At 40.6% G+C, this 25,917-nt stretch overlaps 1 protein-coding gene across 3 annotated transcripts in view; it reads left to right on the top strand.

Moving 5' to 3' along the window:
• Nucleotides 1–25,917, top strand: part of LAMA3 (laminin subunit alpha 3) — a 262,162-nt gene that overhangs the window by 60,541 nt on the left and 175,704 nt on the right. For all 3 annotated transcript variants that reach the window (XM_032293185.1, XM_032293183.1, XM_032293184.1), the window contains exons 7-10: nucleotides 3,716–3,831; nucleotides 9,238–9,356; nucleotides 22,561–22,651; nucleotides 25,115–25,246. In XM_032293185.1, coding sequence (XP_032149076.1) covers nucleotides 3,716–3,831; nucleotides 9,238–9,356; nucleotides 22,561–22,651; nucleotides 25,115–25,246 — 458 coding nt within the window. The remainder of the gene's footprint in view (nucleotides 1–3,715; nucleotides 3,832–9,237; nucleotides 9,357–22,560; nucleotides 22,652–25,114; nucleotides 25,247–25,917) is intronic.

The following is a 25,917-nucleotide window of genomic DNA, read 5'->3' as shown; positions in this document are numbered from 1 at the left end:
CCATGGATACACACATGGGGTGCTTCCACCTTTTGACTATTGTGAGTAATGCTGCTGTGAACATGAATGCACCCTTTTTGTTTTTAATTCGAGTATATTTTGCCTACAATAAGATGGATGAGTCTTAGATGTTAAGTGTTCAGCAATACATTTGTGTTACCACTGTAAGAGGGATACTTTGAAGGGCTGGAAATTATCAGATGCCAGATATGGTAATCATTTTATCTCCATGTTTAAATCATAGTCTCCAATATTTCATGAACAGCATTTACCAGAGATGTTTTTCACTTTTAGTCAGATTCAGGCTAGCTTTGTGTTCAGGCAGAATTGCTAGCTCTCAAGGTCTGTGACGTGCTTTGTGGGCCCTTCTCCTTGACCACCCATAACAACGTTAGGTTGTTGTCCCACCTTCAAGGATCCACCAGTGCTGTTGAGAGAGAGTGTACACACCAACTGATTAACCATTAGTGGAAAATGACTTGTCTGTTAATGGCTAATCTATTTCCACCCTGTAACTTCCTGTCTCCCTAAGACACTAGAAATCAGGTCAAATAAGTTCAGAGTGGGAGAGGGGAGAGAAAAGGTCCAGCTAATGTTCCTGAGCCTGGAACAAAATAGTGCCCTGTGGGAAAGGAGTACATGCCATCACAGAGGGCATGAGCTTCCTGCTTAGAAAGGCTATTGAACCCTGGACACCCTGGCAGAGCTGGAGAAGTTCTACACTGGGTGGTTAATTCTCCCAATACATGTGTGGAGGTCTCCTCAAGCCTTAGTGAAAGGCTCAGTTTGGCAGCAATCTACTTCAACGTGACTGCCTGCCTTTCTTTGTCTGCTAGTTTGCTTCAGCTGACCTTGAACAAATGCTGATGAAATCCACATCCGTGATGAGGTAGAAATCCTGTAATAATTTAATGGGATTCAGAAACTTAATGGGCGGAGCCAAGCCCAGACAATCAGAAAAGTTACTTGCTAATGCGGCAGAACCCAAGAAGAGGGCTTCAACCAAGCACGTATACCACGTTGACCTTGCTGCATGGATAAGTTGAAAGACCGCATATTTAATTTTGAGCTTCCTAGCAGCCAATTCAAAAAAGGGAAACCTGCTTGGTTTCATATTTCACTATGATCATAAGCTAAAAAGTAATAAGTTACTTAGAAGAAACAGGATTGTTGACATTAGTACCAAATAAGAATTTTTCCTAGGCGTGGGGTGGAGTGGTCATCACAAGGGGAATTCTCTAATTAATGACATCTTTATATAACATCTTACAGCAGATATATTATTAACCATTAGCCTGGGCCGCAAGAGAGGAAAAGCAGTGATTTGGCAGTGTCAATGGGACTCAAATGAGCACCCAGGCCTTTTCTTGCTATGCTCAATTTTAATCCTCTTACGTGTGTAGTTGGACTACATGTTCTTGAAGCAGTCTTCCCTAAATAATATTGTAGTCCAGCTAATGCCAAATGTTTGATGGGCAATGTGCTGAAATTGCCTCTCCAACAGGACCCCATTTGGATGCCAGTTGTTCTGTGCTGCCAGGTGGATCCACGCACGTGAGCTTTAGCAGGCAGCCGAGCATGGAGAGTGATGACACCTTCTCTTGGGAATACAACTGAATATATGCCACACCACCTTCCCTTAGAGAAGAGGTGATGGAATCCCTACAGGCACAGCCAAGAGCCTTCTTAGACAAGGTTTCTTTTAAATAGTCTCAGGTCTTTATTTGACTGAAACTGAACACTGCACGTTTTTCATATTAAAAAAAAAAAAAGCTCTTTGCTCAATGCAGCACAAACGGTGGCATGCAGGGACACCCCCGCCCCCCCCCCCCCAAAAAAAAAAAAAAACAACCAAAACCCAAAGCCTCCTTCATATTCACAATATTCACAAAGCACCAGCTATGGAGTCAAGCATCTTGGTTTAGATTTAGTCTCTTTGCCTACAGTCGCGACTTTTGTTAAGTGAGTTTATCTCTGAGCACCAGTATGGTCATCCACAAAGTGGGGCAAGGTCCACCTATCACAGTGAGACAGAAAAGAGGCTCCAAAACTGAGAGCTGCCCTCACAGTAGATGTTGTAAGCACTGGACAAGGACTCCAGAATCCTGGTGCTACCAGCCCACTTCACCTGAGCCACAGCATCCCAGGCTCGGGAGTGCCAGGACTCTGGGGAGCTCCGGACATGGAGCCTGCACCCAGCCCTTCCCCAACCACTTAGCAACTACGTGCTCTCAGTGCTGGTGGCCTCCTCAGTCCCCTCTGAGCCTCCCTGCTTCCCCTCCTCGCCCCCCGCCCCTCCTCGCCCCAGTAACTGGCAGAAGCACCCGGGTGAATTCTGGGTCTGGGAGCTCCAGACTCTGAGGCCTGGGGCCTGGACAACAATGCCAGGCCCTCCTCCAACGGGGAGGCGGGTGCTTCCCCACGCACCCAGCTTCCTGGACCAACCCAGCCGGGAATTAGAAGCCTACCATGCGCCAGGACGCACGCCCCTAGGAAAACAACCACGCCGCAGCTCGGAGGCCTGCCACGGGCAACCGGAACTTTTGGGCAGGTTCTTTTCTGGCGCACCTTACCTCAGGCCCTGGGCCTCGCCTGGCTCATGCTCCACGTGCTTCAGGCCATCTCCCCACCCCTTCATGCCCTCCGGCCCCCTCCTGGCTCCCACTCTTCCAGATCCAGCAGCTCTTTCCACTCGCTCAGACCTCCAGCCTGCTTGGTGCTCTCCAGCATGCCCAGCTGCAGCAGGATTCCCTCCTCAAACCCCTCCACTCCCCCTCCTCCTCCCCAGCCCCCTCCCTCACTGCCACCAGGCCCTGCCTGGCTACACTCCAGCTCCCCCCCAGCAGTTGCCAAAAAGATAGTTCTGAGGCTTCAGGGGGCTCATCCATCGAATCTTCTTTGGGGTGGTGGCACGCCCTTAGGTGAGAGGCAAGGCCGACAGAGAGGAATGACTCCTGCCCCTCCTGGACAGATGTGCAGGACAGAATCACCCTGGGGCTGGACAATGGTTTTGAATGGTTTTCAAGCATGGAAGGAGGGAGCTCAAAGCTTGGAGTTCCAATCCAAAGCCAAGGCTGAAACAATTTCATTTTAACTTGGAATGTGAAGGCAGATGTACACCCCTTTGAACTGAGATTTTTAACCCTTTGCCTTGCTGAGTGGTCTCAGCTTTTGGCCCCGTAATGGAGCTGGTGCAGCCTCTGGAAGCAGAGCCTTCTGGGATCTTATTAGCAGCTGGCTCTTGAATTGGGTAAATCTCTGTGCATGACCACAGGTTGAGAGTAAGAAACTTGAGCAGATCTTGTTCGCAGGACTCCAGATCTTTGTGCAGGTGTGATACTTAACACATCTCAGTAAACTCAGCACTTGAGTGCTCATGTGCTCATTTATGGTAACAGTGGGGTAGAGAAGACAGAGCTGGGGCCCCAGAGTCAGGCTCAAGTCAGAAGTCTGGCTCTCCATTTATCACTGCCTGACCTTTGGCAGGTATCTTAATAACCTCTGAATCTTAGTCTCACCATCTGTAAAATGGAGACAATAAGCAGGATATGGGAGGCTTGAAATAATACTTGCAAAGTGTTGTGTTCTCCTAATTCCTCAATGAACGGCGCCAGGGATGACCGTGATGACTTGTGTGTCAGTTTTGCAAATATAGATCAACTGATCCTCATCAAAACTTTTCAATAACTAAGATGCACTTCGCCCACATGCCCAGGTTTCGGTGTGAATGCCAGCATCACACCTGTGGGGAGACGTGTGATCGCTGCTGCTCGGGGTACAATCAGAGGCGCTGGCGGCCCGCTGCGTGGGAGCAGAGCCACGAGTGTGAAGGTGGGTGTGGGGCTGGGGCGGGGCCACATGTGGCCTTCTCCCCCTCTCCCTGGGGGCGGAGGCTGTTTTCCCCACGCTAGTGAAGAGGCTGGGGTCATGTCAGTCTTAGGAGCTCAGGTCTGTCTATTGTAAGAAAAACTCACAGACTGGAAGGAAAAGTGCCCTCCTCTGAATTTAGATGTGCATATGAGAAGAAAAAGAATAGTCATGATGACGACCAGGCATGATGGGCTCAGTGCTTTAATATGTTGGCCTCTCTTTTTAGCAGTCATAAATATGATGCAGCCACTGTCAAATTTTAACCCCTTCTCCATTTCATAGGATGTGATACTGGGGAGGAATCAACTGTTTTGAGGACCAAAGTTCAGAGCAGATGGCAAGATTGAGTCTAAAGAGGAGCTGGGAGTACTGAAGGAGCATGGAGGGCTGGGGAGTGTAATGTGGTAGGATTGAGGAGGTTGGAGGGGACAGAGAAGGAAGAAGGAAAGATGGGAGACTCCTTTTAACAGTGTGACATAAAGTAAGAAAAGAGCTATTTTTTTTTAGGCCTGATGCGGTGGCTGCCAGCACTTTGGGAGGAGAAGGTGGGAGGATTGCTTGAGGCCAGGAGTTAGAGACCAGCCTGGGCAACATAGTGAGGCTCTGTCTACAAACAGTGCAGAATATAGCCAGAGGTGGTGGTGCACGCCTTTCCTCTAGCTACTTGGGAGGCGGAGGTGGGAGGATGGCTTGAGCCCAAGAGTTCGAGGTTACAGTGAGCTCTGATCCTGCCTGGGTGAAAGAATAAATTCCTGTCTGGAAAAAAAAAAAAAAAAAAAAGACAACATCTTTTTTTTTTTTTTTTTTTTTTTTTCTTTTGAGACGGAGTTTCACTCTTGTTACCCAGGCTGGAGTGCGATGGCGGGATCTCGGCTCACCGCAACCTCCGCCTCCTGGGTTCAGGCAATTCTCCTGCCTCAGCCTCCTGAGTAGCTAGGATTACAGGCACATGCCACCATGCCCAGCTAATTTTTTGTAGTTTTATAGAGATGGGGTTTCACCATGTTGACCAGGATGGTCTTGATCTCTTGACCTCGTGATCCACCCGCCTCGGCCTCCCAAAGTGCTGGGATTACAGGCGTGAGCCACCGCGCCCAGCTGAAGACAACTTATTTTTTATTTTATTTTATTTTTTGAGAAAGAGTTTTTGCTCTTGTTGCCCAGGCTGGTCAACAGGTTTCTCCATGTTGGTCAAGCTAGTCTCAAACTCCTGACCTCGTGATCGGCTTGCCTCTGCCTCCCAAAGTGCTGGAATTACAGGCTTGAGCCACTGTACCTGGCCGACAACTGTTATTTTTAACAAACAAACCTTATGACATCCAACTATAGATTTTCTTCTAAATCAATCTTCTTGGGAAGCTACATATTTATTCTTGTTGCAGAAAACATTTCATTCACTACAACCTCCACCCGCTGGGTTCAAGCAGTTTTCCTGCCTCAGCCTCCCCAGTAGCTGGGATTATGGGCACCTGCCACCATGCCCAGCCAATTTTGTTTGTATTTTTAGTAGAGATGGGGTTTCACCATGTTGGCCAGGCTGGTGTTGAACTCCTGGCCTCTTGTGATTTGCCTGTCTTGGCCTCCCAAAGTGCGGGGATTATAGGACTTTATACTTTTTGACAAATTATTTTTTGTCACTGTTAAGAGATAGGACTGATGATCTCTTATGGCCAGTAAACTTACGTAAAAGATGTTTCCAGTGGTCTTCCAGGGGAGGTTTCAGAGACGATAAAGTTCTGGGAAGGTCTTGCAGCCACCTCAGGCAAATGCTCTGGCACATTTTTGAGTCCCAGATGTTACTCAGATGGCCGTCTCACTTTATAGTCACAGCTGATTGGTTCCTTCTCAATGACTTCCCTGTTCCTCACCCCAGATGAGGGGACCAGAGAGAGAAAGATATCATAAAAATAATCAGGGGTTGTTTCTTCTGCTGCTTTCAAACACTGATTTAGGATATTTTTGATTGGATAACTGTTATTACATGAATTCCAGTATTGGAATTCAAAAAAAAAAAAAAAAGCTAGTCAACAGCTACTTGACTAGTTTTCCAGAGTAATGGAACTCTTTGTAAATAACATGCTTTACTCCAACACATGTGAAAAAAATTTATATCTCCTTTAATACGTTTTTATCCTTTTAAAATGTATCAAATGGTTAAAAGTTACAAAAATAGTACATGGAAGTCAGACCTATCAGGATCCATTTATTAGGTGTTTTCTAAATTCCATTTGAAATATGCGATTCAAAATAAACAGACTTAAGAAGTGACTGATGTAGTAAATATAAATGCCTTGAATTTTAAAAATCTTGGCACCATAGAGAAAATGAAGATAAAAAAGCATTTAGCCTGTTTTACAAGTTATAGGGTAATTTGTGTAATATCTAATTAAATCTTCCTTCACCTGGGAAATTGATTAAACCATACAAATTACTAACAAGACTTAGAAATTTTGATCTAATTGGAATATAATGAATAGATGGTCTGCCTAAGAAAGAATAAAGAATTTTACTCATGTTAAATCTTTTCATCTTGACATTGATGAAAATCCCAAATGAGTTTTAAATTATACTTTGTAATTTTGGAAATATCATATACTATTTGGTATATGTAGATAACCTGGAAATTAAAAATATATATATATATAAAGTAAAATCACCAAGAATTGAACTACCCCAACAGAGTATCTTAGTCTGTTCAGCTGCTGTAACATGTGGGTACCTTATAAACAATAGCTCAAAGTTCTGCAGGGTGGCAAATCCAGGATCACAGCACCAGCAAATTCAGTGTCTGGTAAGGGCCTTCTTTCTGGTTCATAGATGCCACTTTCTTGCTGTGTCCTTACATGGTGGAAGGGGCAAGGCAGCTCTCTGGGCCTCTTTTATAAGGGCATTTATCACCTCCCAGAGGGCCATCTCCTAATAACTGGTGATTAGGTTTCAACTATGAATTTGGGTGGGTCACAAGCATTCAGACCATAGCAGAGAGCTACTATTAATATTTTGTTAGATATTTAGTATATTTGCACATACTTTAAATACTCAATTATATCATCTACATAATTTTATATCCTAATTTTTTACTTGATGTTTTTAGATATTTCCCCATATTTTCCTAATCATTAAAAATGTTTCGGCATCATTTTTGATGGTACAGAGTTTGGTTTCAATCTGACAAGTGTTTGTTGAGTACCCACTGTGTGCTGAGAACTGTGCTCTGTTGCAAACAAAACACAGCCCAGGCTGTCATAGAACTTAGAGTCAAGCAAATGTAGTGTTGCTTGCTTAGCCATTCCCCTACAATTAAACATTAAGCTTATTCCCAGTTGATTACCATAGAGTGTTGAAATGAAAGATTTAGAGTATTGGCTGAGCATAGGTTCTGCAGTCAAACAAAGGTCAGAATTTTGCCTCTCCTACTTGTGAGCTATGTAACAATCGGCATATTCCTTAACCTCTCTAAGCCTCAGCTTTGCAACCTGGGCTATAGGGATAATGGTACCTACTTTAGAGTGTTATTGTGCAGATGAAATGAGATAATTCATGTAAAACACTTTTCACAGTGCGTTAAGAGCTCAATTACTATTGTTAGTAGTAGTAACAGTGGTAGTAATAATACTCTTTGTGCATTAAGTTTAACTGGCATTTTGATGTATATTTTTTTGACTGAAATTTTATTTTATTGAATTTTTTATGTGTAAAACATGCTGGTGAAATAAAGACACAGTAAAACAAAGATTATACAAAAAATTAATGCTGAATTAATTAATTGATTAATTGAATTAATGCTCTTTAAATACATTAGTTGTTAAGGGAAAAATTAGAGCTACATATTGGTCTTTCACAGTAATAAATAATGTTAGTGTTTAATTGCAATTAAATAGAAAAATGCCAACTAAAATAAATATATTGTTGGGCACGGTGGCTCATGCCTGCAATCACACTTTGGGTGGCCAAGGCAGGAGGATCGCTTGAGCCCAGGAGTTTGAGATCAGCCTGGACAACACAGTGAGACCTTGTCTTTACAAATAATTAAACATTGACTGATCATGGTGGCATGTGTCTGTAGTCCCAGCTACTTGGGAGACTGAGATAGGAGGATTACTAGAGCTCAGGCAGTTGAGACTGCAGTGAGCCATGACCACACCACTACACTCCATCTGGGTGACAGTGAGACCCCGTTGCAAAAGTAAATAAAATAAAATAAAATAAATATATTATTCAGGTCGTTGACCTAAAGGAAGAAGCTGTGACACAAAATACAATTTTAAAAAGTTTACTTAACTGCGGGCACGGTGGCTCACACTTGTAATTCCAGTACTTTGGGAGGCTGAGGCAGGCGGGTCACTTGATGTTAGGAGTTCAAGACCGGTCTGGCTAACATGGCAAAACCTCATCTCTACTAAAAATACAAAAGTTAATCAGGCATGGTGGCTGGTGCCTGTAGTCCCAGCTACTCAGGAGGCTGAGGTGGGTTGAACCCAGGAGGCAGAAGTGGCAGTGAGCCAAGATCATGCCACTACACTGCAGCCTGGGTGACAGCAAGTCTGTCACACACACACACACACACACAAAAGTTTACTTGAACTAAAATGAGGATAGCTGTGCCCAGGGCACGCTTCCGAGTTGCCTTGGGCAGTGCTCCTGCATTTCAATGTATCTTCCTTTGTTTTGATTATATACCTTTTTTTTGGTGGGGGGACGTGGGAGGTGGGGGGTGGAAATGGAGTCTCCCTCTGTCGCCCAGACTGAAGTGCAGTGGCATGATCTTGGCTTACTTCAACCTCTGCCTCACGTTTTCAAGGATTCTCCTGCCTCAGCCTCCCAAGTAGTTTTTTTTTTTTTTTTTTGAGACAGAGTCTTGCTCTGTCACCCAGGCTGGAGTGCAGTGGCATGATCTGGGCTCACTGCAACCTCTGCCTCCTGGGTTCAAGTGATTCTTCTGCCTCAGCCTCCCAAATAGCTGCAACTACAGGTGTTCACCACAATGCCTGGCTAATTTTTGAATTTTTAGTAGAGATGGGTTTCCCCCATATTGGCCAGGTTGGTCTCAAACTCCTGACCTCTTGATCTCCCCCTGCCCCAGCCTTGGCCTCCCAAAGTGCTGGAATTACAGGCGTTAGTCATTGTGCCCGGCCCCGAGTAGTTTTTTTTTAAAGAGGAACTTCTCTCATTGAATATCAAATGAAAGGAGCTCTAAATTGTATCTTAGTATAGCCCTCTGTCTGTGTAAAAGTGCCTAAAATTTTTTCACTAAGAGTGTCCTGGGTGTTCCAGAATAGACTTTTTCGTAGCTCAATTAGCAGTAATACTATTTACTAAGCATCTGATAGTAATGATGATAATATTGACTAGTATGCTTTTTTTCAGCATGCAACTGCCATGGCCATACTAGCGACTGTTACTATGATCCAGATGTTGAGCAGCAGCGGGCAAGCTTGAATACCCAGGGCATCTATGCTGGTGGAGGGGTCTGCATTAACTGTCAGGTGAGGCACTATTTAAACCAATGTGGATGTGTTGTCATGAGGAGTGAATATTTGGTAAGCTCTGCTCCTGAAGAGATGTCAAGAAAGTGACAGGCAATTGAAAGTGTTTTCTGAGACCATTTCTCCACTTTTGTTCATACAAGGCCTTGTTAGCAGGATATAATTTAGGGATTGTAGGGAAAATGGACTGAGGTATGTCTACCCACACCTCTTTGATCAGTTTCTCCATTTAGATCTTTGCCTAAATGGAGAGGAGGATTCCTGGCTGTTATCCCTGGCTGCTATCCATCTTGTGATAGAAAAGTTCTAAGATAGGAGGGCAATTAGTTATCAATGTTAGTGCTGACCCGACATCCTGTTTTCAGACAGATTCTGAGTTGAGACTCAGTGAGGAAATGCATCATGATCAATTAATGATGTCTTTCATAGACATCAAATATGAAACATTAATTTTTCATCCCTTCTGTAGGACAATTGGTTTCACTGGAATTTAGTTAAGGGAGTGTATGGCAGAGGAGGGTATGTCTTCATTGAGATATTCATTAAGAGTCCTGTCAAATGTCTATGAATATGGTCTATATTGTCATTCTTTCTTATGTTCTTTTAGATGTTTTGTTAATGTTACCACTGAAGAGGCATTCTTCACATGAGATGCCGATTAATATGAAACCAGGGCTACATACCCATAGAGAGAGCCACCATTCTTCACTTGTCTCCCCTCCATACTTTTATATCATCTGTTATTGCAGATAATTAAAATATAAGTAAAATATAAGTCATAGGTTTATTACAAATCACAAGGTTTCATGTGTAAGTGAGAAATACCAGGATAAGGCTAAGCATTCCAAGACCTTCAAGTGATTTGTGTGGATATTAAGTTGCAGAAGCACTGGACTAGAATGTGTAGGTAGAATCCTTTCTCCAGATGAAAGGTCAAGCCCCTTCAGTGTGTCTTTAGAATACTTTGTTATTCTTCATCAGTCTCTCAGTGTTACTATGCTTTGAACTTTGCAATTCCGGAAAACCATCAATCTAGCCTTTTCTTTTCCATGGTGGCTCTGCAGAAATATATGTGTGTGTGTGTGTGTGTGTGTGTGTGTGTGTGTGTGTGTGTGTGTGTATAAAATGAAATTATTGAACTCAAAAAAATTGCTGAACTCTTGTTTGGGTATACTGCATTTGTTTTCCAACTTAAAATGCCTTTTACTAAGTTAGATATTTAGGTATCATAATTAACTTTAAAATTTTTATGGTGGTGAAATAGACAAAATTTACAATTTTAATAATTTTTGAATGCACATTTTAGCAGCATAATTAACTTTTATATTATATTGATAAACAAAGGACAAGGAAAGAATTCTGCTTCTGTTATGCTTTAGTAGCTGCTGCAGGACCCAGCCCTTCCACAGAAGGCTGGTCTCCATTGATTGTCTTTTCTTTTCAGAATGGGTCATATTTTGCGGGTTCATATGATAAATTATGAGCAAAATACAAAAGACTAATAAACAACAAAACCACAAAGAACATGTTCTGAAAGCACTGAAGAATAAAAATAAGCAGGAAGCGGATCACGAGGTCGGAGATCGAGACCATCGTGGCCAACATGGTGGAACCCTGTCTCTACTAAAAAATACAAAAATTAGCTGGGCATGGTGGCATGTGCCTGTAATCCCAGTTATTTGGGAGGCTGAGGCAGGAGAATCGCTTGAACTAGGAAGTCAGAAGTTGCAGTGAGCAGAGATTGCACCACTGCACTCCAGCCTGGCAACAGAGCAAGTCTCAAAAAAAAGAAGGAAAAAGCAAAATGTCTGGTAGATAAAAATAAAACTAAGAGAATGTATTGCCTAAGAGACCTACACTACAAGATATGCTAAAGGAAGTTCTTTAGGTTAAAGAGAGGTAATACCAGATGGAAACTCAGATCTTTAGGAAAAAAGGAAGAGTATGTTAAATGACTGGGCAAATATAAAGTACTATTTAAAAGCAAATTCTTGGGTAGGCACAGTGGCTCACGCCTGTAATCCCAGCACTTTGGGAGGCCAAGGTGGGCGGATCACCTGAGGTCAGGATTTCAAGACCAGCCTGGCCACCCTGGCAAAACCCTGTTTTTACCAAAAAATACAAAAATTAGGTGGGCGTGGTGATGCATAACTGTAATCCCAGATAATTGGGAGGCTGAGGCATGAGAATCACTTGATCCTGGGAGACAGAGGTTGCAGTGAGCTGAGATTGCACTACTGTACTCCAGCTTGGGTAACAGAATGAGACTATCTCAAAAAAAAAAAAAAAAAAAAATTCTTCGAAGTCCTAGCCAGAGCAATCAGGTGAGAGAAAGATATAAAGACATTCAAATATGAAAAGAAAAAGTCAAACTATCTCTCTTTGTTATCATATGATTCTATACTTAGAACATTTAAGAACTCTGCCAGAAGGCTCCTGGAACTGATAAACAACTTCAGTAAAGTTTCAGGATACGAATCATGTACAAAAATTAGTAGCATTTCTACACACCAGTAATGTTCAAGTTGAGAGCCAAATCAAGAACACAGTCCCATTTACAATAACTGCAAAAAACAAACAATAAAAATACCCCAAATCTAGAAATACAGCTAACCAAGGAGGTGAAATATCTCTGCAAAGACAGCTACAAATACTGCCGAAAGAAATAATAGATGACAAAAACAAATGAAAAAACATTCCATGCTCATGTATTTCGAGAATTAGTATCATTGCAATGACACAAAGCAATCTACAGATTCAACACCATTTCTATGTCATTTTTGACAAAACTATAAAAAACTATTCTAAAATTCAGATGAAACCAAAAAAAGAGCCCAAATAGCCAAAGCAACCCTAGGCAAAAAGAACAAAGCCAAAGGCATAACATTACCTGACTTCAAACTATGCAGAATACAGAACTCAAAAATAAAGTCACACACCTACAGCCATCTGATCTTCAACAAAGTTGAAAAAAATAAGCAAAGAGGAAAGGACTGTTTTTGAGATGGAGTCTTGCTCTGCCACTCAGGCTGGAGTGCAGTGGTGCCATCACGGCTCAATGCAACCTCCGCCTCCCAGGTTTCAGTGATTCTCCTGCCTCAGCCTCTCGAGTAGCGGGGATTACAGGTGTGTGCCACCACACCTGGCTAATTTATTATTAGTAGTAGAGACAGGGTTTCACCATGTTGGCCAGGTTGGTCTCAAACTTCTGACCCCAGGTGATCCACTCACCTCAGCCTCCCAAAGTGCTGGGATTATAGGCATGAGCCACTGCACCCAGCGAGGAAAGGAATTCCTATTTAATAAATGGTGCTGAGATAGCTGGCTGTCCATGTGCAGAAAAATGAAACTGAACCCCTACTTTTCACCATATATTATACAAAAGTTAACTCAACATCAACTAAAGATTTAAAGGCAAGACCTCAAACTATAAGCATCCTAGAAGAAAAACCTAGGAAACACCATTCTGGACATTGGCCTTGGGAAATAATTTATGACTAAGTCCTCAAAAGCAATTTCATCAAAACCAAAAATTGACATATGGGACCTAATTAAACTAAGGAGCTTCTATACTGCAAAAGAAACTATCAACAGAGTAAACAGACAGCCTACCGAATGGGAGAAAATATTTGCAAACCGTGCATTGGACAAAGGTCTGATATTCAGAATCTATAAGGAACTTAAACCATTCAGCAAGCAAAAAACAAATAGCTCCATTAAAAAATGGCCAAAAGACATGAACAGACACTTTGTAGCAGAAGACATACAAGTGGCCAACAAACATACGAAAAAATGCTCCATATCACTAATCATCACAGAAATGCACATCAAAACCACAATAAGATATCATCTCCCACCAACTAGAATGGCTATTATTAAAAAGTCAAGCAACAACAGATGCTGGCCAGGTTGCAGGGAAAAGAGAATACCGATACATTGATGGTGGGAATGTAAATTATTTTAGCCACTGTGGAAAGCAGTTTGGAGCATTCTCAAAGAACTTAAAACTACGATTCAACTCAGTAACCCTATTACCTGGCATATATCCAAAAGAAATAAATTATTACACCAAAAAGACACATGCACGCATATGTTCATTGGAGCATTATTTACAATAACAAAGACATGGAATCAATCTTGATGCCTATCAGTGGTGAATTTGATAAAGAAAATGTGGTACATATGTACCATGAAATATTACACAGAGATGAAAAAAAAATAAAATCATATCTTTGCAGCAGCATGGATACAGCTGGAGGTCATTATCCTATACAAATTAATGAAAAACCAGAAAACCAAATGCCGCATGTTCTCACCTATAAGTGGGAGTTAAACACTGGGGACTCGTGGACAGTGGACATAAAGGAGGCAACAATAGACACTGGGGGCTACTAGAGAGGAGAAGGAAGGAGGGGAGCAAAGGTTGGAAAACTACCCATTGAGTACTGTGCTCAATAACTGGGTGACAGGAGCAGTCATACACCAAAACTGAGCATCATGCAATATATCCAAGTAACAAATCTGCACACGTATCCCCTGAATCTAAAATTAAAGTTGAAATTTTTTAAAAGAAAAGAATTTTAGAAAACTACCTACCTTCCCAACCCCTCTTTATTTCCAAATCTCTGCCCTTTTATGGTAATACAATGATCTGCAATTATTTTCTTTTACTCAACCCTACTTGTGTTTTAGAAGAGAGAATAAATAATGGAAAAGGAAAATAAAAAAATTTTTGTTCAATAATACTTCAATATAGGTGGAAAAATTAGAATATCTAGGGCTGCTTACAACAAAATTTATGACATTGTCTCATGGAATTTATAAAATGCCCTTAAATATGATACATATGCAACAATAGCATAAAGAATAAGGAGGACATATAGGAACTCAAAGTTTCTATAATTTTCATAAAATAATACAATATTGACTCTAATTCTACTGTGAGACACGAAGGATATACATTGTAGTCCCTAAAACAACTGCTGACAAGATAATGCAAAGAGATACAGCTAAAAAGCCCATAGATACATTTAAATGTAATTTTAAAAACATTCAAATAATCCAAAAAAGAGTTAAAGGAGGAACAGGGGATCAAATTCATGCACCTGCACGTGCGTGTGCGCACACACACACAAAACCACACACACGCGCGCACACATCCCAGACACAAAAGGAAGTGGCAAGCAGAAAATAGATACAAATAGTGGTGGACCTAAATCCAGCTATATCAAAAATACATTAAATATTAATGGACTAAACATTCCAATTCAAAGGCAGAAGCAATAAGAATGAATAAAAAACTAAGGACTCAACTATAGTGTTTACAAGGGCTTACCTTTAACTATAAAGACAGGTTGAAAGTAAATGAATGGAAAAAAATATACTATGTAAACAATAAACATTAAAAGAATAGAGTAAAAATACTAATATCAGGTAAAATAGCCTTTAAGACAAAAGCATTAACACAAATAAATAGAGACATTTCATAATGCTAAAAGAGTAAATTCATCAGGGAGACATAGTAACCATAAGTGTGTTTGCATCTAATAATAGAGCTTTAGAATACATGAAGCACAATTTGACAGAATTAGAGGGAAAAATAGACAATTCTATGATCATAGTTGGAGATTTAAATACCATCCTATTGGCAATTTATAAAACTAGACCAAAAATCGGCAAAGACATGTGATCTGAGCAACACTATCATACACTTTACTTTAATCAATACTTATAGAACAGTACACCTGACAACTGAAAATTATATATTCATTTCATGTGCATATGAAGCATTCACCAAGAGAGACTATTATACAAGTCTGACAATAATGCAATCTCATTCCATTGAAAATGATTGAAGTCATATATAGCATGTTCTCTGGCCAAAGTAGAATTAAATTAGAAATTCACAGGAATAAGATAACTAGGAAAATACTAACATTTGAAATAAGACACTTCTAAATAAACCATGGTCAAAGAAGTTAGAAGGGAAATTAGAAAATATTTCAAATTAGATAATAATGAAAACATTACACATCAAAATTTGTTGGATGCAACTAAGTAGTGCTTAAAGGGAAATTCACAGCTCTAAGCTTATGTTAGGAAAAAGGCTAAAATCAATATCCAAAGGTTCTTTCTACCTTAAGAAGCTGGTAAAAAAGACCAAAGTAAGCCCAAAGTAAATAGAAGAAAGAAAACAATACATTCAGCAAAATTTAACAAAGAGAAAAGAATTCAACAAAAGAGAAAAGAGGTAAACAATAGAGAAAATCAATAAAGCCAAAAGCTGGCTTTTGAAAAGGTCATCAAAATAAATAAACTCCCAATTATTGTGATCAAGAAAAAAGACAGATTACAAATTAGCAACATCATATAGAAAAGTGGTGTGTTACTACAGTAGCTACAGGCTATAGATGTTAAAAGGAAAATAAAATAATACTGTGAACACAGAATTGACAACCTAGATTAAATGGACACATTCTTGAAAACTGTAACTTACTAAAACTGATACAAGATGAAGTAGAATGTCTGAATAGCCCCAATATCTGTGAAAGAAATTAAATTCATTATGAAAATTTTCTGACAAAGAAAATTCCAGGCCCAGATGGTTTTACTGGTGAATTCTACTAAACATTTAAGGATGAAACAACATTAATCGTATACAAGTTCTTTTAGAAAACAGAGGGGAGAGCACTTCTCAACTTGTTTGATGAGGCCAGCATAACCTTAATACCAAAACTTGGGAAACACCATGTAAAAGAAAATAATTGATCAACATCTGTTATAAAGATCATAGACTCAAAAATATGAAAAACAAATCCAGCAACATATAATAAATATAATACATTATAAAGAGTAAGATTTATCCCAGAAAAATAGGTTGATTAAACATTCAAAAATCAATCTGTGTAATTTATCATATTAACAGAATAAAGGAGAACAATTGTGAAATACCATTAAACAAAATTGATACCTATTTTATAATGAAAACTTTTAGCAAGCTAGGAATAGAAGTGAATTTCTGTAATCTGATAAAGGGCATTTATGAAAACCCTACACCTAACACCCTATTAGTGGTAAAATATTGAACTTTTTTCTTGGAAATACTGGGAACAAGGCAATCGCCATTTCTGTTAAGCAATGCCCTGGTGATCCTAACCATTGCAATAAGGCAAGAAAAAGAAATGAGACACTTAGATTGGAAAGGAAGAAGTAAAATTATGTCTATTTTCAGATGATATGATGTTTTATATAGAAAATCCCAAGGAATATACAAAACAACTACCAGAACTAATAAATGCATTTGGTAAGATTGCAGGATACAAGGATAACATAAAAATTAATTGTATTTTATATGCTAGCAGCAAACAATAGAAAAATGTAAACATTTAATTTAAAATATTGTCAAATAACCTGAAATACTTAGGAATACATTTAACAAAAGACATGCAAGATTTTTATACTAAAACGAAAATAACTGCTGAGAGAAATCTGGAAAGACCTAAATAAACATGAAGGTATAACATGCTTATGGATTGGAAGACTCAATATTGTTAACATGTTAATTCTCCCCAAGTTGATCTCCTCAAATTTATTTAATGCAGGTTTTTGGATAGAAGTTGCCAAGTGGATTCTAAAATCTATGTGGATATGTAAATGTCCTAGACTATCCAAAGTTGTCTTAAAAAAGCAGAATAAAGCTGGGGGGCTTCTATTATCTTACTTCAATACTAACTATAAAGCTACAGTAATGGAAACGCTGTAGTGTGATATTGACATAAGGATAGAAAAAGATCCATGTAGCAGAGTGGAGAGTGCAAAAACAGACCCACGCTTACAAAGATATTTGACTTTTTCTTTCTTTTTTTTTTTTTTTTCTCAGAGATAGGGTCTTATTCTGTAACCCAAGATGGAGTGCAGTGTTGTGATCATAGTTCATTGCAGCTTCAGACTCCTGGGCTCAATCAGTCCTTCTGCCTCAGCTTCCCAATTAGCTAGGACTACAGGCACGTACTATCATGCCTAATTTAAACACTTTTTTTTTTTTTAAATTTTTTAGAGATAGGATCTTGCTACATTGCCCAGGCTGGTCTTGAACTCCTGCCCTCAAGCAATCCCCTTGCCTTGGCCTCCCATAGTGTTAGGATTATGAGCATGAGACACTGCACCTGGCCTGACATTTGATTTTTGATAAAAACACCAGAGCAATCCAGTGGGAGGATTGCTAAGCAAATGGTTCTCAGATAACTGGATACTTATACCAAAAAAAAAAAAAAACCCAAAAAAACCTGACCCTTACCTCAAGTCATACACAAAAATTAAATTGATATAGAATTATATATTTGTGATTAGAGGCTGTATTAAGTTTTCTTACATCACAAAAAGCAATAACCATGAAAAACTGACAGTTTAGATTTTATCAAAATTTAAAACTTCTTCTCAAAACATGCTATTAAGAAAATGAATAGGCAAGTCACAGACAGAAAATATTCACAAAACATAAATGTGACAAGTGGTTGGTATCCGGGATATATAAAGAACTTCCACAGCTCAGTTATAAAAAGACAACTCAAAACAATACTTTAAATTATTTGAATAGCTACTTGACAAAAGTAGATATATTAATGGCCAATAAATGTACATCAAAGACATAACATTATTTGTCATCAGAGAAATGCAAATTAAAATTACAATGACATACCACTACGTACTCCCCAGGATGGCTATTTTTCCTCAGCTTTAAAGGATGGCTATTATTAAAATTGCTAACAACAAATTTTGGTGAGGATGTGGAATAACCACGCCTATTCCCGCATTGTTGATAGCAATGCAGAATGAGAAAATGGCCATTCAAAAAAGATAAAACTAAACATATACCTACTCCATGACTCACAATTTCCATTCATAGGCATTTATCCATAAGAAATGGAAATGTTTGTTTTCAAAAGGTTATAGCAGCTTTATGCAAAGAGTCTCAACTAAAAATAGCCCAGGTAAGCAGCAATAGTAGAATGGATGAAGAAACTCAGGCATAACTAGAGAATGGGATTCTGTGGAGCAACAGAGAGGAAGAAACTACTGATTCATGCAACAACATGCAAGAATCTTAAAAACATTACGCTGAGTGAATAATAACTAAAAAAAAAAAAAAGCCACATAAAAGTATCAGGGCCCTTTAAATGAAATTCTGAAACACGTAAAAGTAGTAGTGGAGAAAGTCAGAACTGTGGTTGACTCTGAGAGTTGGTGATGGGGATTACTGGGAAGGGGAAAGGGGAACTTTGCGGGGTAATGATGTTGTTTTATGTCTAGAAAAGGAATTGGGTTTCACAGATGTATGCATTTGTCCTGGCTCGGTGGATGCACAATTAAGAATTTTGCACTTGTAGTTTTTTTCACTTATAAGCTTTATGGCAAAAGAAAAAAAACCTGTAAACAAATACTGAATTCCAGCTAGAAAAATCCCTCCCTCCCTCCCTTCCTCCCTCCCTCCCTCCCGCCTTCCCTCCTTCCCTCCTTCCCTCCTTCCCTCCTTCCCTCCTTCCTTCCTTCCTTCCTCCCTTCCTTCCTTCCTTCTAGCTTGTATAGAGTCTTACTTTGTTACCCAGGCTGGAGTGCAGTGGCATGATCCCAGCTCACTGCAATCTCTGCCTCCTGGGCTCAAGCAATTCTCATACCTCAGCCTCCCCAGTAGCTGGGATTATGGGCATGCACCACCATGCTCGGCTAATTTTTTTTTTTTTTTAGTAGAGATAGGGTTTTGCCACGTTAGCCAGGCTGGTCATGAACTCCTGGCCTCAAGTGATCCACCTGCCTCTGCCTCCCAAAGTGCTGGGATTACAGGAGTCAGCCACTGTGCCTGGCCCCAAACTGTTTATTTTTCTCATGTACATACACCACGAAAAGCTAAGAGATGGGATCAAGAAGCAGATGGAGCACATATGGCCATGTTCCCTCCTTCAACAAATTCCACTAAATGCCAGAGAAGATGTTTAAAAAGCAAACACTCCCCCCTTCCAGAATACATCATAGTATGAAGAATAGGAAAGAGACAGACCAGGAATTTCAAGAGATTCCGGAAGGACAGAAAGCAAAAACATACATGAAGGAGGACACAGTTGTGATGTTGGATTGATTCAGAGGTGCTTCAAGAGGCAACGGATTGAAGAAATTAATTGTGGGCCTATAGTTAAACCCATAGAATTTTATTTATTTATTTATTTATTTAGAGACAAGGTCTTGCCCTGTTGCCCAGGCTGGAGTGCAGTGGCTTGATCATAGCTCACTGCTGCCTCGACCTCCCAGGTTCAGGCGACCCTCCCACCTCAGTCTCCTGAGTAGCTGGAACTAAAGGTGCACACCATCATGCCCAGCTAATTTTTGTTTTTAAACTCATAAAATGTTATTGACATTTTTAAAAGAAGACCTACATAGAGAGGCATAATGTGCTTCCGACTTAATATTATAAAAGTAACATTTTTCTGAAACCAATCTATACAGTTCAGTGCAATGATGATCAGAATTCCAAAAGGATTTTTTATAAAGATTGACAGACTGACTTTAAAGTTCTTTTTTTTCTTTTTTAGAGACAGCGTCTTGCTCTGCTGCCTGGGCTGCGGTGCAGTGGCACAGTCATAGCTCACTGCAGGCTTGAACTCCTGGGCTCAAGCGATACTCTCACCTCAGCCACCTGAGTAGCTAGGACTACAGGCACAGGCCACCATGCTTGACTAATTTTTGTATTTTTTTTTTGTAGGTGGGATCTCACTAGGTTGCCTAGGCTGGTCTCAAACTCCTGGCTTCAAGTGATCCTCCCACCTGGTCCTCTAGAAGTTCTGGGATTACAGGCATAAGCCACTGCACCGAGCCCTGTTTCCCACCTTTTCTATGCAGTGCTGATAACAGGAGAATGGTGGAATTTTTGCCATCATCTCTGGGCTGGTGACATGGAGTGGGAACCTTTTAGGCATGCTAGCTTAGGAGCTTTTCATGTAGTCAGGGTATAAGAGAACCAGATCATTATTGTGCAGGGCAAGGAATTAACCAAGGTAGCTATAGTCTCACATGGTACTGACTTCATTTTATGTCTTGGGTTTTCTCTTTTAATTGTTGGTTTGGGGTATGAGAAACTTTAAATAGAGTGGGAAGTTCCCTGAGAACTGCCATTTGATTAAAGACAGAATGAAGTGAGAAAAGAGCCAGGCATCTGTCCAGGGAGATCATTCCAGGCAGAGGGATGGGTAGGACCGAAGGTCATATGGGGGAGCAAGGAGGCCAGTGTGGCTGGAGGGGAGTGAGTAGGGGGTTGAGTAAGGGTGACAAAGGCCATATCATGTGGGGCTTTATAGGCCTAAGTAAGGAAAATCCTCCAGAGAGAGGCTGGCTGGTCAACGGGCCACCCCAGAGTCTCTACGTGCTTGAGATTCACAGAAATGGAAGCCAGCAACAGAGTGGTCAAGGAATTGAGAGAAAGACAGAGAGGCAGAGAATTGGAGGGTTTGCTTGAAGGGGGAAAAGCACCTGGAAAACGTTCTACTTGAAGGAATTCAGACCTAAAGCTGATCAGAGAAGGGCCTAGTTGTAGGGGAGCATTCCATAGAAAGCCTCCCTGGGTGGGAGGGATGGACTAACTAAGGTGGGGAGGAGTCGGGCTTGCTGCCGCAGAGATTCCATCGGCAGCCTCTTTAGCTTGGGCAGCTGGGGTTTTACTCTTTTTGTCAGGTCAAATGCAACTTCAAGTTCCCACTCCTCCCAACAAGATCGCCTCTCCCACACCTCTGATACAGAAATACACAGTCACCACTGTCCTTGGGTCTCAACCTGGCCTTGGTCCAACCAGGACCATGGTGTCCATGGACAAAGTGGTGTGTCTTGCCCTCAGGGTGTGCAGGTTCTGGAGAACCACTGAGATTTCCAGGCAAATGACAGGCATTATTCCATCTGCAGAGTACTCTAATTTGTTGCTCTCTTTCTGTCTTTCATTGCTATCCTTTGTGTCTTAAAAATATAATTTCTCTGTAGCAGGTACTTCACTAACCACTTTGTAGTAGAGGGGGAAAACCTGGCTGTTCAATTCAGTCAACATTTTCTCATTTCCTGCTCCAACAATAAAAGATTTGGGAGCCAAGGTTAACCTGATGCCCCCTGTCTATGGTAAGAAACAGTAGCAAACAACAGATTTGAGGATTAATTGGCATTGGATGGGAAGGTGGGGCAGGCCACAACTGTTTCTGATTTATCCACCATGTTTATGCATGTAAATTTCAAGTCAGAGAAGTGGCCAATGTGGTTTTAGACCTCAACATTAAAGTGAATTCAGATTTTAGCCCATGGGAAAAAGGAGTGGTAATAAATAAAAATCTGTAGTTAATAAAATCATCTAAAACAGGAGAGGGTACAGAATGGGTCTTTGTTCTCCCCTCTATTTCTGTGCAGACTTTTGTGTGGGTCAAAGTGTGATTTTGTTCTTGTTAATTTCTTATTGCTTTTCTTTTCATTAGTGAAAGAACATTGTCCTCCTAATTATTGCCAAATTAGAGCAAGAGAGGCAGAAATGAGCTAGATCTATAGTTCTTGGAAACTGATGATGCATGTCGGGTAATTTAATTTTGTGGCAATTACAAGGATTAACCGTGAACTGGGAAGAGCTACCTAGTATTGTACTTTAAAATGAGCTCCATGTATGAGGCTCATGCCTCCATTTTCCATTCATGAAATAGAAGTATTCAAGAACGGGTTTGATGAGTAAAGCACACATAAAATTACAACAGAGAGAGACAAGGATCTGTATATGTTATTTCTTCCAAAATTGGAGAAGGTGTAAATGAACACATGACCCTTGGATTAAACCTACAGGCAATTTGTTATCCATTCATCAGTTCTTCTGAACGAGGCTATGAGAATAGTCCTCTTGAGTTTTTTCTTACTTACACGATCAAGGATAAAGCCTGGGCTTGTCCAGCTGATGGAATATTTCCTTTCCTCTCCTAATAAAAAAAAATTCCAGAGCCTAGGTTAAGCCAATCCTATGGTAAATTTTGGTCAAGGTCAAGATTAATGCTTTTTTTTTGCTTTTTTTTTTTTTTTTTGGTGACTTCAAAATTACAGTTGTATATGACAGAATTATTCCTCTGGGTGAATAGCACAAAATAAGGAGAATTGACTTTCGCAGAACGCTTCCTTTTAAGTTTATTTTGTTTCTTTCTAGCACAACACAGCTGGAGTAAACTGTGAACAGTGTGCTGAGGGCTATTACCGCCCTTATGGGGTTCCAGCGGATGCCCCCGATGGCTGCATCCGTAAGTTTAATTTCAACTTGGTGTATCTTAGCCTGTGTGTACTGTCTCAGTGAAGCCATCAGGCTAAATTTGAATCAGTTAATAATTTCCTTCATGCCTTCTCTCTTCACAGTATTAGTTCTACCTGCTATGTGACCTCAGGCACTTCTACAGTCTCTCTGCCAATTTCAGATTTCTTGTATGTAAATGGAAATGATAATATATTTCATAAGATTAAATAAAATGCAATCAAAAGCATGTAGGAAAATACTTAACATTGGGCCTGTCACATAATAGGCCTGTGATACATGTTAGTTTCTCCATTTTCTGTTGTTTTGACATGTTTCTGTGATCTCTAATAATTTCAATTTTGGGGATGGAGACTGTGGCTCATGCCTGCAATCCCAGGACTTTGGGAGGCTGAGGTGGGAGGATCACTTGAAGCCATGAGGTCAAGATGACGAACATGGTGAAAAACACTGTGTCTACTAAATACAAAAAAATTAGCTGGGCTTGGTGGTGCTCACTCATGATCCTAGTTACTCCAGAGGTGGAGGCATGAGAATCGCTTGAACCCGGTAGGCGGCAGTTGCACTGAGCCAAGATCTCACCCCTGCACTGTAGCCTGGGTGACAGAGTGAGACCCTGTCTTAAAAAAAATATAATAATAATAACTTCAATTTTTGTCAGAATTAGAAAAAGACAACATAGCAATGAGTTCCTAAGGATTTAATAATAGTCACATTGTTTAAAATAGCTAATATTTGTTGAATACTTGCTATATGCGAGGTATTACCTAAATAAATTATCACAAAAAATAGGACATTGTACTGTTATCCTCATTTTTAGATATGAAGAAACGAAACAGTCTGAGTAGTTATATATTTGGGCTAGGTGACAAAACTGCTAACCGCTAGATCCAGGATATAGTTCTTTTCTGTCTGGCATTACTGTGCCATGACTCCTCTATTACACAGAAGAATGCCTGTAGTTTTTCCTTGTAGAATTGTGAATCTTGGGTCAGATTTACAGACTTTGCCCTACATGTACAACCTGTACCCTATTCAATGCTTGGTGTTTTGTTTGTTTGTTTGTTTGTTTTTTGAGACAGAGTCTTGCTCTGTTGCCAGGCTGGAATGCAGTGGCACAATCTCAACTCACTGCAACCTCTGCCTCCCAGATTCAAGTGATTCTCCTGCCTCAACTTCCCAAGTAGCTGGAACTACAGGCATACACCACCACACCCGGCTAAGTTTTGTATTTTTAGTAGAGACGAGGCCAGGATGGTCTTGATCTCCTGATGTTGCGATCTGCCCGGCCTCCCAAAGTTTTGGGATTATAGGCGTGAGCCACCACACCCGGCCAATGCTTGGGCTGTCTGGTTGTCACAGTTGGAAAGCAGTTCCAGTCCTGAAGTCTGCCCTGTGCCCACTCCATGATTAATCATATCATTAACATTTGAGAATATTAAAGTCCAAGAAATATGTAAACAGATTCATTTCTCTCTAGGGTATTCTTAGTTGTTAAAAAAAAAATGTGTTTTCACTTTTCTTTCTTCTTCCATATCATCCTGCAAAGTATGTCCATCCCTGTCTTATGCCTACAAAAAATAGGCATTGGAAAAGGAAAACAGGACATTGACAATGTAATTGTACCTCATTAGGAGCCTCACTGTTTCATCACCTTTCTAATTTTTTCATCACTGAAGTGGTCCACAGAGGTATTAGGGGCGCAGGTATTAGGTATGCAGGATCAATAGGACACATAAATCCAGAACAAATTAAGCGAAGGACACCAGGATGCCAGGTCGCCCGGGTCTTCATGGGAGTTGTATTCAGATGAGCTGTGACAGTATTTTCCCTGTCCAGGGTGCACCTGCCAGGTCAAGGGAGGCCCCCAAGTGGGAGGTCACCAAACTTCTTATGCTTCAACTATGTCCTACTGCAGTGCAAGCCTGATAATCATATTTGGTTGCAAATGCTGTTTTCAGTAAGCCATTTCACTCAAATTAGCATTTGGGTTATGGGTTGGTCTGTTGTCCACAGATTATATATCCATGTCTAAGCACTCTACACTTGTGTCTGTATCATAACTGTGTATTGATGACCACTTGGTGAACATTCACAGTTGCTTCATAGCTAGAAAAGGTGGTACCCAACAGACCTAAGGCATACCCCTCTGACTGTAGTCTGTGCAGGCTTTGTGCCTGACTCAGTGAGCTGGGCAATGCTCTGTGTGATAAATGATATCCATGAGATCTTCTCATTGTGGATGCTCTTTACAGCTGATCTCTGATGGCTCATGAGCTTCAGGCCATGAGAACCATCAATCAGGTGTGATATGGGAAATAGGCTGTGCTCTTTCAAGAATTCCTGTAGACCAACGATCAAGTAGCATGGAACCCTGCCTGAGAAGTGTTGGAATATATTTGCTTTGTTAAGTGCAGTGAAGGACTAATCCTTTGACAACTGGGATTTCTCTTAGCCTGCAGCTGTGACCCTGAGCATGCAGATGGCTGTGAACAGGGCTCAGGCCGCTGTCATTGCAAGCTGAATTTCCATGGAGACAACTGTGAGAAGTGTGCAGTTGGATACTACAATTTCCCATTTTGCTTGAGTAAGTACCCACTGTGGAACAAGAGGCCACCCTTTTTGGTCCATAGCTGACTTTTGTGCACTGACCTCTGAGGCATGGCGGACAGGTAGGGAAGGAAAGACAAGAATGGGGCCAGGTGGGTTATATTTATGTGAAATTATCTCCGAAAGTTTGGAATATAAATTTTATATGAGTATATTTTATAGTCTTATTTATCTCCAAAGTGTTACGTTGTACCATAGAAATTGCCATCGCAGTAGGTCAAACAATTCAAATTCAATTTCAACTTAATGATCCATGTGTATGATTTTTCCTCCTAAATGTAGGAGAAATATCATGAGCTTCCAGATATTTGTTTGCATACATATAGTGTGTATTGTGTTTCAGGAGTCCAGGGAGATGTGTTTCCTCTCTCCTGTTGTACAAGGGGCCAAGTTATAAGCACCGCTACCTCCATCCCACTGCAGTGTCTAAGTGAACATGTCAGCATCACCAAGAGAAACAAATACATATCTGTCAGAAACGCTGTAGACCATGAAAAAGGAGAATCTGTGAAACCAACTGCACAAACTGTGACAAGAGTGTTGGTTCTGTTTGTTGTGCAGCAGTGGGAAAAGGATACTTTGGGGTTAGGATAAAGAAACAGTGTCTCAAGAAGAGCCCTTCTCTCTGTATCACTCTGTCGGATATTT

The sequence above is a fragment of the Sapajus apella genome, unplaced genomic scaffold (genome assembly GCF_009761245.1).
Source record: "Sapajus apella isolate SASKATOON/1434 unplaced genomic scaffold, GSC_monkey_1.0 scaffold29, whole genome shotgun sequence".
Classification (NCBI taxonomy): domain Eukaryota; kingdom Metazoa; phylum Chordata; class Mammalia; order Primates; family Cebidae; genus Sapajus; species Sapajus apella.
This window is presented reverse-complemented; position numbering and strand designations above follow the sequence as displayed.